Here is a 19,035-nt window from a genome sequence, read left to right on the forward strand (position 1 = left end):
CATGGAAACTCTACTTAAAGGTAAATTAGACACGATAATGGATGAAGGGAATCTAAGGGATCCCTGTCAACATGGATTCACCAGAGGCAGGTCATGCCAATCCAATCTTATAAGCTTCTTCGATTGGGTGACAGGAAAGCTAGACTTGGGAGAGTCTCTGGACATAGTGTACTTGGATTTCAGTAAAGCTTTCGACAGTGTCCCACACCGTAGACTATTAAACAAGATGAAATCAATGGGTTTGGGTGAGAAACTAACTGCATGGGTCAGTGATTGGCTGAGTGGAAGACTTCAGAGGGTGGTGGTCAACGGCACCCTCTCTGAGACATCGGAGGTGACTAGTGGAGTGCCGCAGGGCTCAGTCCTGGGACCATCCCTTTTCAACATATTCATAGGGGACTTGACCCGGGGGCTTCAGGGTAAAGTAGCACTGTTCGCCGACGATGCCAAACTGTGTAACATAGTAAGTGAAAGCAACCTACAGAATAGTATGACACAAGATCTGATCACGTTAGAAAACTGGTCCTCGACATGGCAGCTAGGCTTCAATGCTAAAAAATGTAAGGTCATGCATCTCGGCAGAGGAAATCCATGCAGAACATACTCCTTGAATGGAGAAACGCTAGCTAGGACCTCAGAGGAACGGGACTTGGGGGTAATCATCAGTGCAGACATGAAGGCTGCCAAACAAGTAGAGAAGGCCTCATCAAAGGCAAGGCAAATGATGGGATGTATCAATAGAAGCTTCGTCAGCCGTAAACCTGAAGTCATAATGCCACTCTATAGAACCATGGTGAGACCCCATCTGGAATACTGTGTGCAATTCTGGAGGCCACATTACCGGAAAGATGTGCTTCGAGCTGAGTCGGTCCAGAGGATGGCCACTAGGATGGTCTTAGGGCTCAAGGGTCTCTCATACAAAGAAAGACTGGGCAAACTGCAGCTCTATACCCTAGAGGAGCGCAGGGAAAGGGGTGACATGATTGAGACATTTAAGTACGTCACGGGTCGTGTCGAGGTGGAAAACGATATATTCTTTCCCAAGGGACCCTCGGTCACAAGGGGGGCACCCGCTCAAACTCAGAGGAGGGAAATTTAGTGGTGACACCAGGAAGTATTTCTTCACAGAAAGGGTGGTAGATCACTGGAACAGACTTCCGGTGCAGGTGATCAAGGCCACCAGCGTGCTCGACTTTAAGAATAAATGGGACATCCACGTGGGATCCCTACGAGGGTCGAGTTAAGGAACTAGGTCATTAGCATTCAGACTTAATGGGGTGGGTCAATAGAGTGGGCAGACTTGATGGGCTATGGCCCTTTTCTGCCGTCATCTTTATATGTTTCTATGTTTCTATGGTCGCAGCGGCCTTGCGGTCCCGGGGTCTTCAGGTATTTCCCTACCTGGACGACTGGTTGATCAAAGCGCCGTTCAGGAAGGAGGTTATCTCAGCAACCCGACAAGACTATTATCTTCCTTCAGGGGTTGGGGTTCGAGATAAACTTTCCAAAATCCCAGCTGTGCCCATCTCAGTCCTTGCAGTTCATCGGGGCCGTGCTGGACACGGTTCGCCTCCGTTCCTTCCTTCCTCCCCCTCGATTAGAGGCGCTGGTCAGTCTGAGTCAGCAGGTTTCGCTGCGGGCCTCGGTCCCGGCGAAACGCCTGATGATTCTGCTGGGTCATATGGCTTCTATGGTCCATGTCACACCGTTCGCTCGATTGCATCTGCGGATACCTCAATGGACGTTAGCCTCTCAGTGGCGTCAGGACCGGGACCCGATATCTGGGCCCGTGACGGTGACTCCTTCTTTGAGACGATCGCTCTGTTGGTGGGCCTACTCTTCCAATCTTTCCAGGGGTTTGCTCTTTCTCGCCCCTCCGCACCACAAGGTCCTGACCACGGACTCTTCGGAGTACGCTTGGGAGGCTCATCTGGACGGGCTATGCACTCAGGGGATGTGGTCAGCAGAGGACCATCGCTGTCACATCAACGTGTTGGAACTTCGAGCCATTTATCTGGCCGCTGTGGCCTTCCGGCACCTGCTTCACGACCGGGTAAATCAAAATTTATAAATGTAAAAAAAAAAAAAAATTGGGGAAAGTACTCGCAGAGGATGGGGATATACAAAAACAATTTTGTGAGTTCTATGCAGAACTTAATTATACCAGAACATCAGGCTTTATTTAGCAAGCTTCTTCACATTTTAGAAAGACTTAAATTGTCTAAGAGAACAGTTGATGCTATGGAACAATTAAATCCTGACATCATAGTGGAAGAGGTTCATGTAGCTATAAAAGCAACAAAACCCAGTAAGTCTCTGGGTTTTGATGGGTACACTGCTATTTTTATTTAAAAAATTCATTTTCAGTTTATCCCTGTTGTGCCAAAGAAAGGCTTTGACGATTGGAGACCTATTCTGGACCTTACACACATAAATGCAGTGCTTCGGGTTCCACGTTTTCACATGAAAACAGTTTGATCTGTCATAGCAGCAGTCTCCCTAGAAGAGTTCCTAGCCTCTCTGGTTCTGACGGAGTCTTATTTGCATATTCCCATTTTTCCAGACCACATGATTCTTCCTCAGGTTTCATATCCTGGAACAGGACTACCAGTTCTTGGCCTTGACTTTTGGCCTGGCGACAGTACCTCGCACTTTCTTTAAAGTGCTGGTGGTAGTGGCAGCCCACCAGTGAAGGATGGGGCTACATACCTGGACAACTGGCTGATTCAGGCCCCCTTGTTCTCCGAGGGTCAGTGCACGGTAGATCAGGTGATCACAGTCTTGAATAGGTTGGATTGTGAATTATAGAAAAAGTCATTTGTCTCTGACTTAGTCACTGGAATACTTGGGTGTTCTATTCGACACGGCAGCAAGCTGAATCTATCTTCCAGAAGTACGCAAACAGAAGCTTTGCTCTTAGATAACATGCCTCCTAGGCAAGCCAGTTCCTTCAGCGTGGGACTATCTTCAAATCCTGGTTTCCTTGGCAGCTACAATTGATGTGGTACTTGGGCGAATGCTCACATGCATCCTATCCAGCACGTGTTTATTTACACTTCCCTTGTGATTGTCAGTTGACCTTATCTCTTGAAAAGGTTACCTGCATCTTTTTTACTGTGGCATAATTCTTGACTTGCTGAATAAAGGCTTCATTATGATTTGTCAAGGCTGCTACTTTGTAGTACTGTAGTATTATACTAGTGCTATTACAGAAAAGCATATCACCCATCTTTAAATTCAAGTACCGGTAAAATCTAGAAAGCAGATACCCAAGGCTGGCTCAGTACTTCATTGCTTTGTGGAGAGACTGTGGGTTGATTCCTAACTCAAGGTTTCCACTCCTTGCGCTGCCCATCGATTATGATGCTATGGGGACAGGGTATCAGTGAATATGCCATCTGTTGGCTGCATTTAGGGCCCATGATTACAGAGTTCTAGAAGGAATGGATTAAAGTGAGTTGGGAGGACATATAAAACAAGGGAGAAATCTCTGGATAGTTGAAAATAAAGGCTTATTTTGCCAGATCCTAGTCCCAGCAGAAGAGTTGGAGGGAACAGGCCTTCTAAAAGAAGAAAGTACTAATAAATATCCCCATTATAGTAGCAAACTTCACTCATATTTCATCTGGACTTTCTTACCCTGGTCAGGTCCTTGATATACTTGGACTGTAGTCCTTGGTTCTTATTGTACACTTGAGAGAGAGAGAGAATGAATGAATGTGTGTGTATATTATTCCAGTATTTCAGATTCTGAGTTAGGAACCTATATTGTGCTTTAGATGAGGCTGATCCCTGTTTGTAGAGCAGTTCATTGCTTCTCTTCTATTCACTATGTGGGTTTCCAAACAAAGCAGATATGTTACGGAGGTATGTTTTTCATATTCACAGGACAGTAGTGAAATCCATTTCAAGGTGAAAATGACAACACATCTCAAGAAGCTCAAAGAATCATACTGTCAAAGACAGGTTGGTGAAAACAAGGCTGTTTTGTATGAAATGTACGGTGCACAAAATTTCTCTTGTAGAATAACATGTTTACAAAAACATTTGGAGGGGCATAATCAAAAGGGATGTCTAAGTCCGTTTACGTCCATCTCGCAAGTCGTCCAAAGTAAAAAACAGCTTAAGACACATTTTCAAAAGATATGTCTAACTTTTTTTTCGTTTCGAAAATCATCTAATTATACATACTGCCAATCTGATCGTCCAAGCCACTAAATCGTCTATCTTTATACCACATTTTCGCCCAACTTTCCATCCAAGTCCAAAACACCTAGAACAAGCCCTTTTTGACATGGGAGGGATCTGCAAAGTGATGGACTGCACACCCAGACATGCCACCTAAATAGTGGGGTACCTTACAGGGCACTGCTGTGAACTTCACAAAAAGGGTGCCATGTCTCCTCCTCACTACAGCTCCCTTATAGGTTACGGTGAGCCCCCCAAACCACCTCCAGAATCCCTTAGACCCACTTATCTAACACCCCAATAGCCCTTATGGCTGCAAGAGCCACTTATATGCCAGTACAAAAGGGTTTTGGGGGTGTATAGGGCAGTGCACATGTTTAAGTATCAATGCAGTGATTACAGGGGCTTATGGGCATGGGTCCTCCTCTCTATGGGTCCCTAACCCACCCCTAAGACGACCTAAGCTGCCTCTGTGCTAGACGACTAGGCTTTCCTATGCCAGGCGGCCAGTTGATGGTCTGGAGGTGGAATTTTAAAGTTATGATTAAAATTTGTATGGGGTGGGGGGGTGGTGATCACTGGGGTAGTGTGTGGGGGTCTGTTTTATGTGTTTGCAGTGCTTATCTGGTGACATTAGGTGGTTTTTTGTGACTTAGACCATGTTTTACATGGTCTAAGTCACAACGTCCAAGTTCCGTCTAGGCTCTGTTGTAAAACTTTCGGTTATACATGCTGTACGATTAAGTCTAAGCTGGCCCACGTCCCGTCCAACTCCCGCCCTCGACACGCCTCCCGAAACGCTCCATTTAGCCTTGATCGTTCAGCGGCACTATGAAGGTCTAGGTCGTTTAGAAATACAGTGGTACCTCGGTTTACTAGTGCACCGGTTTGCGAGTGTTTTGCAAGACGAGCAAAACATTTGCAAAATCGGTGCCTCGGAAACCGAGCATGGCTCGATTTACGGGCACCCCCTCCCTGACGCGATTGGGCATCCCCCCTCCACGATCCGGCACCCCCCCGATGCTTCTTACCCTCATTTGGGCACTGGCACCGGCATGTCCTGTGCTTGGTGCCGGTGCCCGAAGATCGGCCTCCTCTTCTACTAGAATTAAGATTTTAAAGAAAAGCCCATGAAAGCTAAATTTGGTGTTGAAGATATCTGACATTCAGACATAAACGTTTTTCTAGAACTGTTGGCTTGGTATGTTTTAGTACTTTTTACTTTAATTTCCTCCAGCATTTATTAGCTACACTTAAGAGGGAATTTTATAACTGGGCACCCATGTTGAGGTGCCCCAATGTAGCATGGGGGGTCAACTATTCTATAAAAGCATCTGGGCACCTAGATAAGAATACTGGCACACCCAACGTTAGGCATGGCCACTTAAGCCAGGTTAGTGGCAGGCATAAATAGATGTGCCTATGTGTAATGTGTGTAATTTACAGTTTGCTGTAAATGGGAGACATGCCAGTGTCCCAGCCATGCTCAATCCACATGTGTGACTCCCAGGCAGTTTTGTGTTAAAACATTTACAATTTTCCTTTATAGAATTATGTGCTTAAATGCATGATTGCATTTCACATTTGTAGATGCTGAAAGATATAATGGTAAAAAGTCTCCTCCCCCCACCCCCTCCTGATTTCCCCTATTATCCCAGGACAAGCAGGCATGATATTCTCACATGTGGGTGACGTCATCTACGGAGCCCCGCGCGGACAGCTTTTCAAGCAAACTTGATTGAAGTTTCAAGTTTGCACACTGCACCACGCATGTGCTAGCCTTCTTGCCCACTAGAGGGCGCATCCCCACCTCGTGGTCCTCAGTTCAATTTCATCCGCGGAGCCAGAAGCCCTGTGGAAAATTGTGCTCTGCTTTTGCCTTCTGTCGCCGCGGCTGTGTCCTAATTTCGACGCGGTCGCTGCGTTTTTTTGTTTCTTTGATTTAGTTGTTTCGTTCTTGTAAAAAAAAAAAAAGGATTTATTTTTCCGTCGCTCCGGGGGCTCCCGGTGGCCGTGGGACCTCGCCTGTTCTCGGCCGCTTTTTGGGCCCATGTCCCGGCCCGTGACGGGATTTAAAAAGTGCGGTCGGTGCGACCGACTATTGTCAATTACTGATCCTCACCGGTGCTGCTTGAGGTGTTTGGGGCCCCAGCACCCAACAGACTCTTGTGCCAGGTGTGCCACTTTTCAGAAGCGGGCTCTCAAACGTCGCAAGGCCCGCATGGCGGAACTTTTCGCCGTTGAGTCCCCGACCGGGAAGGCCTCGAGTTCGGCCTCGGCTTCGGCCCCGGCCTTGACCTCGGCCTCGGGCCCCTCGGCTTCGCCTCGACCTTCGGCCCCGCCGAAGCCTGTTGCCTCGTCCAAGCCGACCTCGGGTAAGTCTCCACTTCCCTCCTCAGCTCCAGGTTCGACCAAGAAGCCATCCTCGGGCTCCTCGATGGCAGGAGGGTCCGCCTCCGCCCAGCCCAAGGTATCAAGATCGATTGCCCCGAGGGAATACTCGAGACCGAGGTCGCCCTCTGAGGAGCATCGACAGGTGTTACCACCTGGGATGACGATCCCGGCCTTCCAGGACTTACTCCGGGCTTTGATCGCCTCGGAGCTGTCCGGGGCCATTGAGCACCTGCAGCAGGCTTCGACCTCGACTGCTTCGGTCTCGGCTGCCCCGCAGTTGGCGACCTCGGCCTCGGATGCTGGGGCTTCGGCCCCCGAGGTTCGTACTGCCTCACCCTTGGCTTTACCCTCGGACCCGGCATCGGTGGGACAACCTGAGCGTAGCGTGCGGCCCCGTGATAAGATGCGCTGGGTGCGGAGACTCTCGTCCTCTTCTTCTTTGAGGTCCTCGCGAGGCTCCTCGCCTTCGGGCAGGCCTCGGGCGAGGCGCCGTCCGAGGAAGGCGAAGCGATCTCGGGCCTCGCCTCGGAGGCGCGGTCGCTCGTCGCCGCTCGGGGGCGAGACCTTACAGGTCTCGGAGCTCCGCCTGGATAACCCCAGTCTTTTCCGCTCCCCTGTCGGAAAAGGTTCCGTGCCTCCTCGCCGAGGCGGAAGGGACGGGCCTCGATTCCTCGTACCCTGGGGGGTTCCCCCGAGGCTTCCCTCAGGCATGATCGGTCCCCGACCCCTTGGAGGTCCCGGGAGCGTGCCTCGTGGGGATCGGGGTCGGGTAGAGAGCCGAGGTATTCCCGCGAGGCCTCCCCTTTCGGCTCGGCGGGGAAATCTCGGTCTCCTTCTTCGCCTGCCAGACCTTCGTCATTCTCCCGGTTTGTGCAGGATAAGGCGGGGGCTTTGGGAGTGGACTTGTTGGCAGGTTCCCATTACACCAAGGAGTTTTTGGAGGAGCAGGATCTTCCGGCTCCCCCTCGGGAATCCCCTCGCCTTCCGCTGAATAAGGTCCTTCATCAGACCTTACTGAGGAATTTGGAGACCCCTCTTACAGTCACGGTGGTGCCGTCCAAGATGGAGTCGAAATACCGGACCCTCCCTCCTAAGGGGTTTGAGAAGGCGCAACTCTCCCACCAATCGCTCCTGGTGGAGTCGGCGCTTAAGAGGACTCAACCTTCCAGGGTGTCTGCAGCAGTCCCGCCGGGGAGGGAAGGACGGACCCTCGACAAATTTGGTCGTCGCCTCTACGCTAACTCTCAGATGGCGACGAGGGTCTTAAATTACGCATTTTCTTATTCTTCCTACTTACGTGCCATGGTGAAGGACCTCCCGACTTTTCGGGAAGTCATACCTGATTCCCATAGGGAGAAGTTCGCCACTTTTATGTCACAGCTGTCGCAATTGCGCTTGTACCTATTCCACGCTGTGTACTACGCCTTTGAGCTCGCCTCGAGGGTATCGGCCTGTGCGGTGGCTATGCGCCGGCTGGCGTGGCTCCGTACCCTCGAGATGGACCCCAACCTGCAGGAGCGTTTGGCGAACTTGCCCTGCGTGGGGTCTGAGCTATTCGACGACTCCCTGGAGGCGGCGACCAAGCGTCTGTCAGAGCAGGAGCGCTCTCTGGCCTCCCTGGTCCGCCCCAAACCTAAGGCCCCGCCGCAAAAACCCTTTCGGCAGCCCCCGAGAAGATACCCGCAAAAATCTACGCCGGCCTTCTCGAGACCTCCGCCCCGACGCCCACCCCAACAGGGTAGGGGAGGTCAGTCTAAACCTCCAGTGCAGGGAGCGTCCAAGCCCGCGCCATCTTTTTGACGGGATCTGCGGTTGGGGGCGGGCCCCCTCCGCGGTATCGCCGTACCCCCTCCCCATCGGGGGTCGACTCAGGTCCTTTTACGTGGCTTGGACCGAGATAACATCCGACGCATGGGTGCTCCGGACCGTCTCCGAGGGTTATTCACTCAAATTCTTATCACAGCCTCCAGACAGGCCGCCCAGCGCTTGCCCGTCCAATCGGAGCCAGTTGGCCCTTCTCCTGGTCGAGGCCAGGGCCTTGTTGAGCCTACGGGCAGTGGAGCTGGTCCCTCCAGACCAGCGGGGTCGGGGGTTTTACTCCCGTTACTTTTTGGTCCCGAAAAAGACCGGGGATTTGCGCCCCATTTTGGACATCAGGAAGCTCAACAAGTTCCTGGTCCGGGAGAAGTTCCGTATGTTATCGCTTCCGGTTCTGTACCCCCTGTTGGAGGAAGGGGATTGGATGTGCTCCCTGGACTTGAAGGAAGCATATACCCATGTTCCGGTGCATCCCACTTTTTGCAAGTTCTTACGGTTCCAAGTGGGAGATTTGCACCTTCAGTATCGGGTCCTTCCCTTTGGTCTAGCGTCGTCCCCTCGGGTATTCACGAAGTGTATGGTGGTAGTCGCGGCAGCCCTGCGCTCTCGGGGGCTGCAGGTCTTTCCCTACCTGGACGATTGGCTAATCAAGGCCCCGACCAGGGAGGGAGTTATCTTAGCGACCCAACAGACTATCATCTTACTTCAACGACTAGGGTTCGAAGTGAACTTTCCCAAGTCTCAGTTGTGCCCGGCTCAGTCTCTACAATTTATCGGCGCCGTGCTGGACACAGTTCGCCGCCGCTCTTTCCTCCCCCCTCCTCGGAGGGAGGCCTTGCTTCGGTTAGGTCGCCAAGTTTTGAAGCTATCTGTGGTGTCGGCTCAGCGTATGATGATCCTTCTGGGCCACATGGCATCGACGGTCCACGTCACTCCCTTCGCTCGCTTGCATCTGAGGCTTCCTCAGTGGACTCTGGCCTCTCAATGGCGACAGGATCGCGACCCAGTCTCTTGTCCGATAACAGTGACTCCTTCTTTGAGACGCTCGCTCCATTGGTGGACCAACTCTTCCAATCTTTCAGGGGGTTTGCTGTTTCTCGTTCCTCCATGTTGCAAGGTCCTGACCACGGACTCCTCGGAGTACGCGTGGGGGGCACATCTCGATGGTCTGCGAACGCAGGGCCTATGGTCCGCCGAGGACCGTCTTTGTCACATCAATGTGTTGGAGCTTCGTGCCATTTTTCTGGCTGCACGAGCTTTCTGCCACCTACTGCACGATCAAGTAGTGCTCGTACAGACGGACAACCAAGTGGCAATGTATTATGTAAACAAACAAGGGGGGACGGGCTCTTGGCCTCTGTGCCAGGAAGCCCTGCGCCTTTGGGACTGGGCCGTCTCCCAGAACATATTCCTACGTGCGGTTTACATCCAGGGAGAGAAGAACTGTCTGGCAGACAAACTCAGTCGTCTTCTCCAGCCGCACGAGTGGTCGCTGAACGCCCGGGTTCTACGCGAGGTCTTCGACCGCTGGGGGACTCCTCAGGTGGATCTGTTTGCCTCCCCGGAGACTCACAAACTACCCCTCTACTGTTCTCGGATGTACTCCCGGGACCGTCTCGAGGCCGATGCCTTCCTTCTCGATTGGGGGGGGGAGGTTCCTTTATGCGTTCCCTCCTTTTCCTCTGATCTTGAGAACGCTGGTACATCTCAAGTCGACCAGAGCTACTATGATTCTCATTGCGCCTCGTTGGCCCAGACAGCACTGGTTCTCCCTGCTTCTTCAACTCAGTGTCAGGGACCCTCTACTTCTGCCTGTCTTTCCCTCTCTGCTGTCTCAGAGTCGGGGTTCGCTGTTGCATCCCAATCTTCAGTCTTTACATCTGACCGCTTGGTTCCTTTCCCCTTGACTTCGGTTCCTGTTTCTCAGTCGGTGAGGGAGATTTTGGATGCCTCGCGCAAGGTCTCGACTCGGCTTTGTTATTCCCAGAAATGGACCAGATTTTCATCCTGGTGTTCCTCGAGCCATCTGGAACCGAGTTCAGTTCCCGTGTCTTCGGTGCTGGAATATTTGTTGCATCTGTCTCAGTCTGGACTGAAGACGACTTCCATTCGGGTGCATCTCAGTGCCATTGCGGCGTTCCATCGGCATCTCGAGGGTCAATCTCTCTCTCTTCATCCTCTGGTAACTCGTTTCATGAGGGGTCTCGGGAATGTCCGTCCTCCTCTGAAACCTCCTCCTGTAGTTTGGAATCTTAATGTGGTCTTAGCTCAGCTGATGAGGCCTCCCTTTGAGCCTCTTGATAAATCTCATCTTAAGTTTCTCACTTGGAAAGCGGTCTTTTTGATTGCGCTCACATCCGCTCGTCGGATTAGTGAGCTGCAGGCTTTGGTTGCGGATCCACCTTTTACTGTGTTTCATCATGACAAGGTGGTTCTTCGCACCCATCCTAAATTTTTGCCTAAGGTTGTGTCTGATTTCCACCTCAATCGGTCCATTGTTCTTCCGGTGTTCTTCCCGAAGCCCCACTCTCATCCTGGTGAGGCGGCGCTTCACACGCTTGACTGTAAGAGGGCGTTGGCCTTTTATCTCCAACGTACCAAGTCTCATCGGAAGGTTCCTCAATTGTTTTTGTCCTTTGATCCTAATCGGTTGGGACATCCTGTTTCCAAGCGCACCTTGTCCAACTGGTTGGCTGCTTGTATTTCTTTTTGCTACGCTCAGGCTGGTCTCACGCTCCATGGTCGAGTCACGGGGCATAAGGTCAGGGCTATGGCAGCTTCTGTTGCTTTCCTCCGGTCTACTCCTGTGGAGGACATATGTAAAGCTGCCACTTGGTCTTCGGTTCATACGTTCACCTCCCACTACTGTCTGGACACTTTGTCCAGAAGCAACGGCCGGTTTGGCCAGTCGGTGTTACGTAACCTGTTTTCCTGAATTGCCATCCTCCCACCTGCCCTTTTTTGGGTTGGCTTGGAGGTCACCCACATGTGAGAATATCATGCCTGCTTGTCCTGGGATAAAGCACAGTTACTTACCGTAACAGGTGTTATCCAGGGACAGCAGGCATATATTCTCACAACCCGCCCTCCTCCCCGGGGATGGCTTCTTTGCTGGATATGGAACTGAGGACCACGAGGTGGGGATGCGCCCTCTAGTGGGCAAGAAGGCTAGCACATGCGTGGTGCAGTGTGCAAACTTGAAACTTCAATCAAGTTTGCTTGAAAAGCTGTCCGCGCGGGGCTCCGTAGATGACGTCAACCACATGTGAGAATATATGCCTGCTGTCCCTGGATAACACCTGTTACGGTAAGTAACTGTGCTTTTTTGTATATCTGTACCAGTGAATGATTTCAGATTTTAAACATAATGTAATATTAGAATAGCTCTTGTTTGCTGCATGCAATTGATAAAACTTAGCATGTAAGCAGACATGTTTCTTTGAGTTCCCACAGGACCTATTCTATCTTTGCATGCAGTTAGAACTATTTTCAGCTTATTCATCTCTCGTTTCCCTCTAAACGTCTATATAATTTGACATTGCGTGTATATCAAATTTTAATAAAACTTGAACTTGAAACTTGATAATGGCATTTTGTAAATTGAAGAGAATTGATGCAGTATTTTCTGTTAATTAAGTATGACCCACTATCTTTACAAAAGAATCCAGCTGCAAAGGATCCTTTGAACTCGCCTCTCTTACCTCCTTAATGGAGGAGCTTGCTGAAATAAAAGAAGTTCTTCAATCTAATCACACAGTTATCAAAGACCTGCAGGCTGGTGTAGATGTGCAGACAGAACAACTTCAACACCTTTTTTCAAAGAGTTACCATATTGGATTTGCACACTGCCATGTTGGAAGAGAAAGCACAGTTACCAACCAAGCATAATAAAGCCATACATCATTTACAGCTTGAATTTGAAGATCTCGCCAAATATTTCGAAAACATTCTGAAAACTTGGCTATTTTCATAGTTGTAAATTCCGCTTCTCTCCATACTATTCCAAATTCATATTGTATTTGTTCTCTTTTGTAAACCGTGCCGAGCTCTACTGTTATAGAGAAGATGCGGTATATAAGCCTAAAGTTTAGTTTAGTTTAGACTTTCCAGAAGATTGTGAAGCAAAGGATCCTATTGGGTTCTGTATCAGTTTTCTTCAAGATTTCTTACAGCTGTGCCTGGATCTACTCTTAAGATAGAGAGAGCCCATTGTGTAATTTCCAGCCATAACTGCTATTCTTGTACAATTCCACACTATTTCTGGACAAATGGGTTGTGGGCCTATTCTCACTGGACAAGCTTGTAGGGGGACATAAATATTCAGTTTTCAGCACCTCCCATCTTATCTCAACATCGCCTCCAAGAGAATTGTTTTTAACCTATAAGCCTGACAAAGGGAGCATGTCTTTTCTGCTCGTGTTTATTTTTCTTTAATATCAGTATTTTTTTAATGCATTTTTGCGACGTTTACCACAGTGCTTCAGTGTTCCCCGCATGGGACGTCTTGGGCTATGGAAGATCGCAGACCTTTGGGAAGTCTGCTTCCAGGGTGGGTCAACTGCCTGACAGTATGCCCCCTGGACAGCCTGCTTCTTCGTTCTGGAGCTCAGGGATCCATCCCTTGGGAGCTTGCTCACCCCAGGTTCGTTTGCTAGTGGGTGGGTGTGTGACTCTGTGGAGGTGCAACCGGGATTGAAGCTGACTGCGTTCCTCTGCATATTCGCTTCAGCGCTGGTCTGGTGGTGGTCTCCGACTGTTTGTTTCGGTCGGAGGGGGGGGGGGGGGCAGTCGTAGGAGTCAGAGTCCAGTGCACAGACTTGTTAATGCAGAGCACCTCCCTGTTGGCTGTTACAACTACCTTTCCTGCATTCTTTCAGTATCATGTGGCACGGTAAGTAATGAACTGACAGACTGTATCAAAGATTTTTGAAGGTCTCCAAAAGTGAGTTTTAGGCAGTTTGGGAGTTAGCCTTAGATCCCCCCCCCCAAAAAAAAAAAAAATCCTGAAATCACCATGTTTTTCTCAGGCTGTTTTGTTTTGAAAATTGCATGGGGGCTATCTTGGATTTTTTTTCCTTGATTTTAATTTAAGATTACTTTTTTAACCTTCCAAGCATCTTTTTTGAAAGATAACTACCGTATTTTCACCCATATACCGCGCACCCGTGTAAAACGCGCACACGGGTATAGCGCGCGGGAAACAGAAATTTATGTAAAAAAATTTTACTATAGCGCGCACACGCATATACTGCGCATGCCGCCCCGACTCTCCGTTCGCCGCCCCGACTCTCCTCTCACCGCCCCGACTCTTCTCTCGCTGCCCCGACTCTCCTTTCACCCGCCCTGACTCTCCTTTCCGAAGGACCGCTCGTACCCCCACCCCGAAGGACCGCTCGCACTCCCACCCGAAGGACCGCTCGCATCCCCACAGCCTCCCCCCCTCCCCCTCCCGCATGGAGAAGCTGCCTACCGTTGTTTCTGGATGCCAGTGAACCCAGCAGCATGGCAGTATTTTCAGGTCCTGATATCGATGATAGATGTGATTCTGTGTGCCAGGACCCATATGCGCCCATTTCAGAATATGCTCATTTCACATTGGAGTCCACAGAGGGACCCGCTACACGTGTGCCTCCCCTGGACAGCGGAGGCTCGGGACAGCATGGTCTAAATGATAGAGAATTAAAGATGTAAGGCTAGTCAAAGAGAATTCAGTTGAGTGATTCGGTCTGAATCCGGTTTGGTTAGGGTGGAGTGCATCTGTTTTCTCCACAAAGTTGGAAAGTTGACTAAAGATAATTTTTTTCTGTAATCTTGGCGAGGAATGGAAGAGTAGCTATGGGGTGATACTTTGAGCAGTTGGTTTTAGAGTCCTTGAAGTCTTTTATTTTGGGATGAATCGTCGCTGCTTTCCATATTGTGGGCATTTTGTAAGATGGTAGTGATCATACAGTGGATGTAGGGTCCAAAGATTGGAAAGTAGAGTTTTAGCATGGTTGGCGAAATTGAGTCAAAAGAGGGGTCAGACAGGTTCATGTTTTGAATAAGATGTTGAATTTTTGCCACAGAGGGAGAACGTAGAGCAGTGTTCTTCAACCTTTTTACACCCGTGGACCGGCAGAAAAAAAAGAATTATTTTGTGGACTGGCAAACTACTAGAACTAAAATTTAAAAACCCTGTTTCCGCCCCATCTCCGCGAGCTCGGTCCCCACAAATCATCTGATCCCATCCACACAAGCCTCAGTTATGATTTTATATTGAATGTATTTTATTAAAGTATAAAAAGAAACAATATTATGTACAATTGTCATTTTATAAATACAAATAATTCAGAGCAGGATCAACAAAACCCCTGTCTCCCCTCCCCTTCACATATATCCCCTCTACTATCAAGAAAACTGAACAAGCCAAATTATTACAGAATGCTACACAGAAATATCATGCTAACAGAATACTGCAGTCACACATGACAGGAATAGTTTTAGGGGAGTGCAACTAGGGCAACTGCCCCCTGGTCAAAGAGCGCCCTAAGCCAGCTGGAAGCTAAAGAAGCACTGTCTGGGTTTTGCAGTCTCCAGTTATGTCTAACACCAGCTCTAGCAGGATATATATTTCAAATCTGATATATTCTAATCACAAAATAAAAATAAAATTATTTTTTTCTACCTTTTGTCGTCTCTGGTTTCTGCTTTCAATCTTCTTTTCACTGTCTTCCTTCCAGCGTCTGCCCTCTCTGTCTCTTCACTCCAGCATCTGCCCCTTCCATCCACTGTCTGTCTTCTCCCCCTTCCATATGGTATCTGTCCTCTTTCTGTGCCCCTCTCTCCTTTTTACATGATTCATTCCAGCTTCACTTCTCTCTTCATTTTTATCTCTCCTACATCAGATCTATCATCGTTGTCCCTCTCTGCTTATTTTTCTGCTGACCCCTTCCTATCATCAATCTCTCTACTTTCTCATGCCTGTGTCTCCCCTTCCCCTCCTCTAATCTCTCTGCCAGCTGTTTCCTTCCTTTTTTCATTCTCCCTTCCCTCCTCCTCCTGTCCAGCAGTAACTCTCTTCCCTTCCTCCCCTCCCAGCAGCATCTCTCCTTCTCCCTCTCCAGTAGCACCTGTCCCTTTTTTTCCTTGCCCAGCAGCTTCCCAGATTCCTTTCCCTCCTCCCCTCCCAGAAACATCTCTCCTTCTCCCTCTCCAGTAGCAGCTGTCCCTTTTTTTCCCTTGCCCAGCAGCTTCCCAGATTCCTTTCCCTCCTCCCCTCCCAACAGCATCTCTCCCTCTCCAGTAGAAGTTGTCCCTTTTTTTCCTTGCCCAGCAGCTTCCCAGATTCCTTTCCCTCCTCCCCTCCCAGAAGCATTTCTCCCTCTCCAGTAGCAGCTGTCCCTTTTTTCCTTTCCCAGCAGCTTCCCAGATTCCTTTCCCTCCTCCCCTCCCAGAAGCATCTCTCCTTCTCCCTCTCCAGTAGCAGCTGTCCCTTTTTTTCCTTGCCCAGAAGCTTCCCAGATTCCTTTCCCTCCTCCCCTCCCAGAAGCATCTCTCCTTCTCCCTCTCCAGTAACAGCTGACCCTTTTTTTCCTGCCCAGCAGCTTCCCAGACTCTGATAGTGGTTTTCTCCCCTCCCAGCAGCTCTTCTTACTTCCCAGCGCAGCGATTCACGAAGGCAGCCTCGGGTCCTTTGTTGGGTCGCGCGCCGCCTCTGAGGAAAGAGGAAGTTGCATCATCAGAGGCAGCCGTGACTCAGCAAAAGCCCCGAGGCTGCCTTCGTGAATCGCTGCGCTGGGAAGTAAAGGAGAGCTGCAGAGAGGGGAGAAAGCCACTGTCGGAGGCTCCCCAAGATCTCTCCGGCTCAGTGCAGGCTTCAGATGTTGATCTTGCCGGCCCTGCATGGACCGGCAGGAAGTTGAAGTGAGTCAATCTTGCATGCCCTGTGCGGACCGGCAAAAATTTCCTGCGGACCGGCACCGGTCCACGGACCGGCGGTTGAAGAACTGTGATGTAGAGAATTTACTGAGATTAAGATGTGAAACTTCTGTGGATGAATTTACAATTATTTTTGTTGTAGAAAGGGGTAGTTTGTTGCAAATCTTTTGTATTTTATCAGTAAAATAGTTGGCTAGATCTTGTGCAGGAGGAATGTCTTCTTTATTTAGATCTGTTTTAGAAGTGATTTTTTACAATAGTGTAAAGTGCAGAGATGCTTTTAGCTTTAGAAATACATTTGGAATAGTGTTATTTTTTTGCCTGTTCAATGGAGAGTTTGTAGAGAGTAGCTTTTTCTTTAAATAGGTTAAGCATAGAAGAGGAGCAATCTTGTCTCTATCATCTTTCCACAGAACATAGTTGGCGTTTAAGGAATGATAGTTCTTAGGTATACCAATAATTTTTTTTGTGATTTCCTGATAGTGTGGTGCTCATTAGAACATAAGAACATAAGAATTGCCGCTGCTGGGTCAGACCAGTGGTCCATCATACCCAGCAGTCCGCTCACACGGCGGCCCTCTGGTCAAAGACCAGCGCCCTAACTGAGACTAGCCCTACCAGCGTACGTCCTTGTTCTGCAGGAACTTGTCTAACTTTGTCTTGAATCCCTGGAGGGTGTTTTCCCCTATGACAGATTCCGGAAGAGTGTTCCAGTTTTCCACCACTCTCTGGGTGAAGAAGAGCTTTCTTACGTTTGTACGGAACCTATCCCCTTTCAACTTTAGAGAGTGCCCTCTCGTTCTCCCTACCTTAGAGAGGGTGAACAACCTATCCTTGAATGTTTTGATCATGATCCCTCTCAATCTCCTCCGTTCGAGGGAGAAGAGGCCCAGTTTCTCTAATCTTTCGCTGTACGGCAGCTCCTCCAACCCCTTAACCATCTTAGTCTCTCTTCTCTGGACCCTTTCGAGTAGTACCGTGTCCTTCATGTACGGCGACCAGTGCTGTACGTAATACTCCAGGTGAGGGCACACCATGGCCCGGTACAGTGGCATGATAACCTTCTCCGATCTGTTCATGATCCCCTTCTTTATCATTCCTTAGCATTCTGTTCGCCCTTTTCGCCGCCGCCGCACATTGCGCGGACGGCTTCATCGACTTGTCGATCAGAACTCCCAAATCCCTTTCCTGGGAGGTCTTTCCAAGTACCGCCCTGGACATCCTGTATTTGTGCATGAGATTTTTGCTACCAACATACATCACTTTACACTTGTCCACGTTGGACTTCATCTTCCATGTCGCAGCCCATTCCTCAAGCCTGACTATGTCACGTTAGGTGCTATATAATCAAGTAACATTTTCATTGAGGAAGTCCATGAGTCTATTTGATCTTCGATAGTAAGTGTGGTGAACTCATCTATTTTCAGCCTAAATTAGAAGAAATACTCGAGGCATCAATGTTGCTGAAATTTCTAAAGCTATAAGTGGCATTCCTGTGGCTTAGGCCTCAGACCAAGAGTGTTCCTGTGGCTTCGACCTCAGTACAGAAGTATTCCTGTGGTTTGGGGGCTTCGGCCTTAGATGCGGAGTGTTCCTGGAGCTTAGGCCTCAGACGCAGAGTGTTCCTGTGGCTTAGGCCTCAGCCGAAGAGTGTTCCTGTGGCTTAGGCCTCAGCCGAAGAGTGTTCCTGTGGCTTAGGCCTCAGCCGAAGAGTGTTCCTGTGGCTTAGGCCTCAGAGGAAGAGTGTTCCTGTGGCTTAGGCCTCAGCCGAAGAGTGTTCCTGTGGCTTAGGCCTCAGAGGAAGAGTGTTCCTGTGGCTTAGGCCTCAGAGGAAGAGTGTTCCTGTGGCTTAGGCCTCAGTCAAAGAGTGCTCCTGTGGCTTAGGCCTCAGTCGAAGAGTGTTCCTGTGGCTTAGGCCTCAGAGGAAGAGTGTTCCTGTGGCTTAGGCCTCAGAGGAAGAGTGTTCCTGTGGCTTAGGCCTCAGAGGAAGAGTGTTCCTGGGGCTTAGGCCTCAGACGAGGGGTGTTCCTGGGGCTTTGGCCTCAACGAGGGGTGTTCCTGGGGCTTTGGCCTCAGACGAGGGGTGTTCCTGGGGCTTTGGCCTCAGGCGAGGATTGTTCCTGGGGCTTTGGCCTCAGGCAAGGAGTGTTCCTGGGGCTTAGGCCTCAGGTGAGTGGTGTTCCTGCGGCTTAGGCCTCAGTTGTGAGTTCTTTCTTGTGGCTCAGGCCTCAGTCAAGGCTTTCCTGTGGCTCCAGCCTCAGTAGAAAGTTATTTCTAGTGGCTCCAGGCCTCAGTTCAGAGTTCTTTCTGGTGGCTCGGGCCTCGGTAGAGAGACTTTCCTGTGGCTCCTGGCCTCAGTTGAGAGTTCTTTCCGTTGGCTCAGGCCTCGGTGGAGAGACTTTCTTGTGGCTCCAGGCCTCAGTTGAGAGTTTTTTTCCTGTGGCTCAGGCCTCAGTTGAGTGTTCTTTCCGGTGGCTCAGGCTGCCATTGAGTGTTCTTTCCGGTGGCTCAGGCCTCAGTTGGAAGTTTTTTCCTGTGGCTCAGGCCTCAGTTGTGTGTTTTTTCAGGGAATTCAGGCCTCCGTGGAGTGTTATTTCCTGTGGCTCAGGCCTCAGTTGAGAGATTTCCTGTTGCTCGGGCCTTAGTTTGATGTTTTTTTCCTGTAGCTCGGGCCTCCGTTTGAGTGATCTTCCTGTGACTCAGGCCTCAGTTGAGAAC

The 19,035-nt window shown here is 49.7% G+C and overlaps 1 protein-coding gene across 1 annotated transcript in view; it reads left to right on the forward strand.

The window, feature by feature from the left end:
- The window catches only part of SUMO1 (small ubiquitin like modifier 1), a 49,327-nt gene that overhangs the window by 9,004 nt on the left and 21,288 nt on the right, over window positions 1-19,035 (forward strand). Inside the window, exon 3 of the mRNA XM_033947100.1 lies at window positions 3,889-3,966. Coding sequence (XP_033802991.1) covers window positions 3,889-3,966 — 78 coding nt within the window. The remainder of the gene's footprint in view (window positions 1-3,888; window positions 3,967-19,035) is intronic.

Source organism: Geotrypetes seraphini, chromosome 5, assembly GCF_902459505.1.
Source record: "Geotrypetes seraphini chromosome 5, aGeoSer1.1, whole genome shotgun sequence".
In the NCBI taxonomy this organism is placed as follows: domain Eukaryota; kingdom Metazoa; phylum Chordata; class Amphibia; order Gymnophiona; family Dermophiidae; genus Geotrypetes; species Geotrypetes seraphini.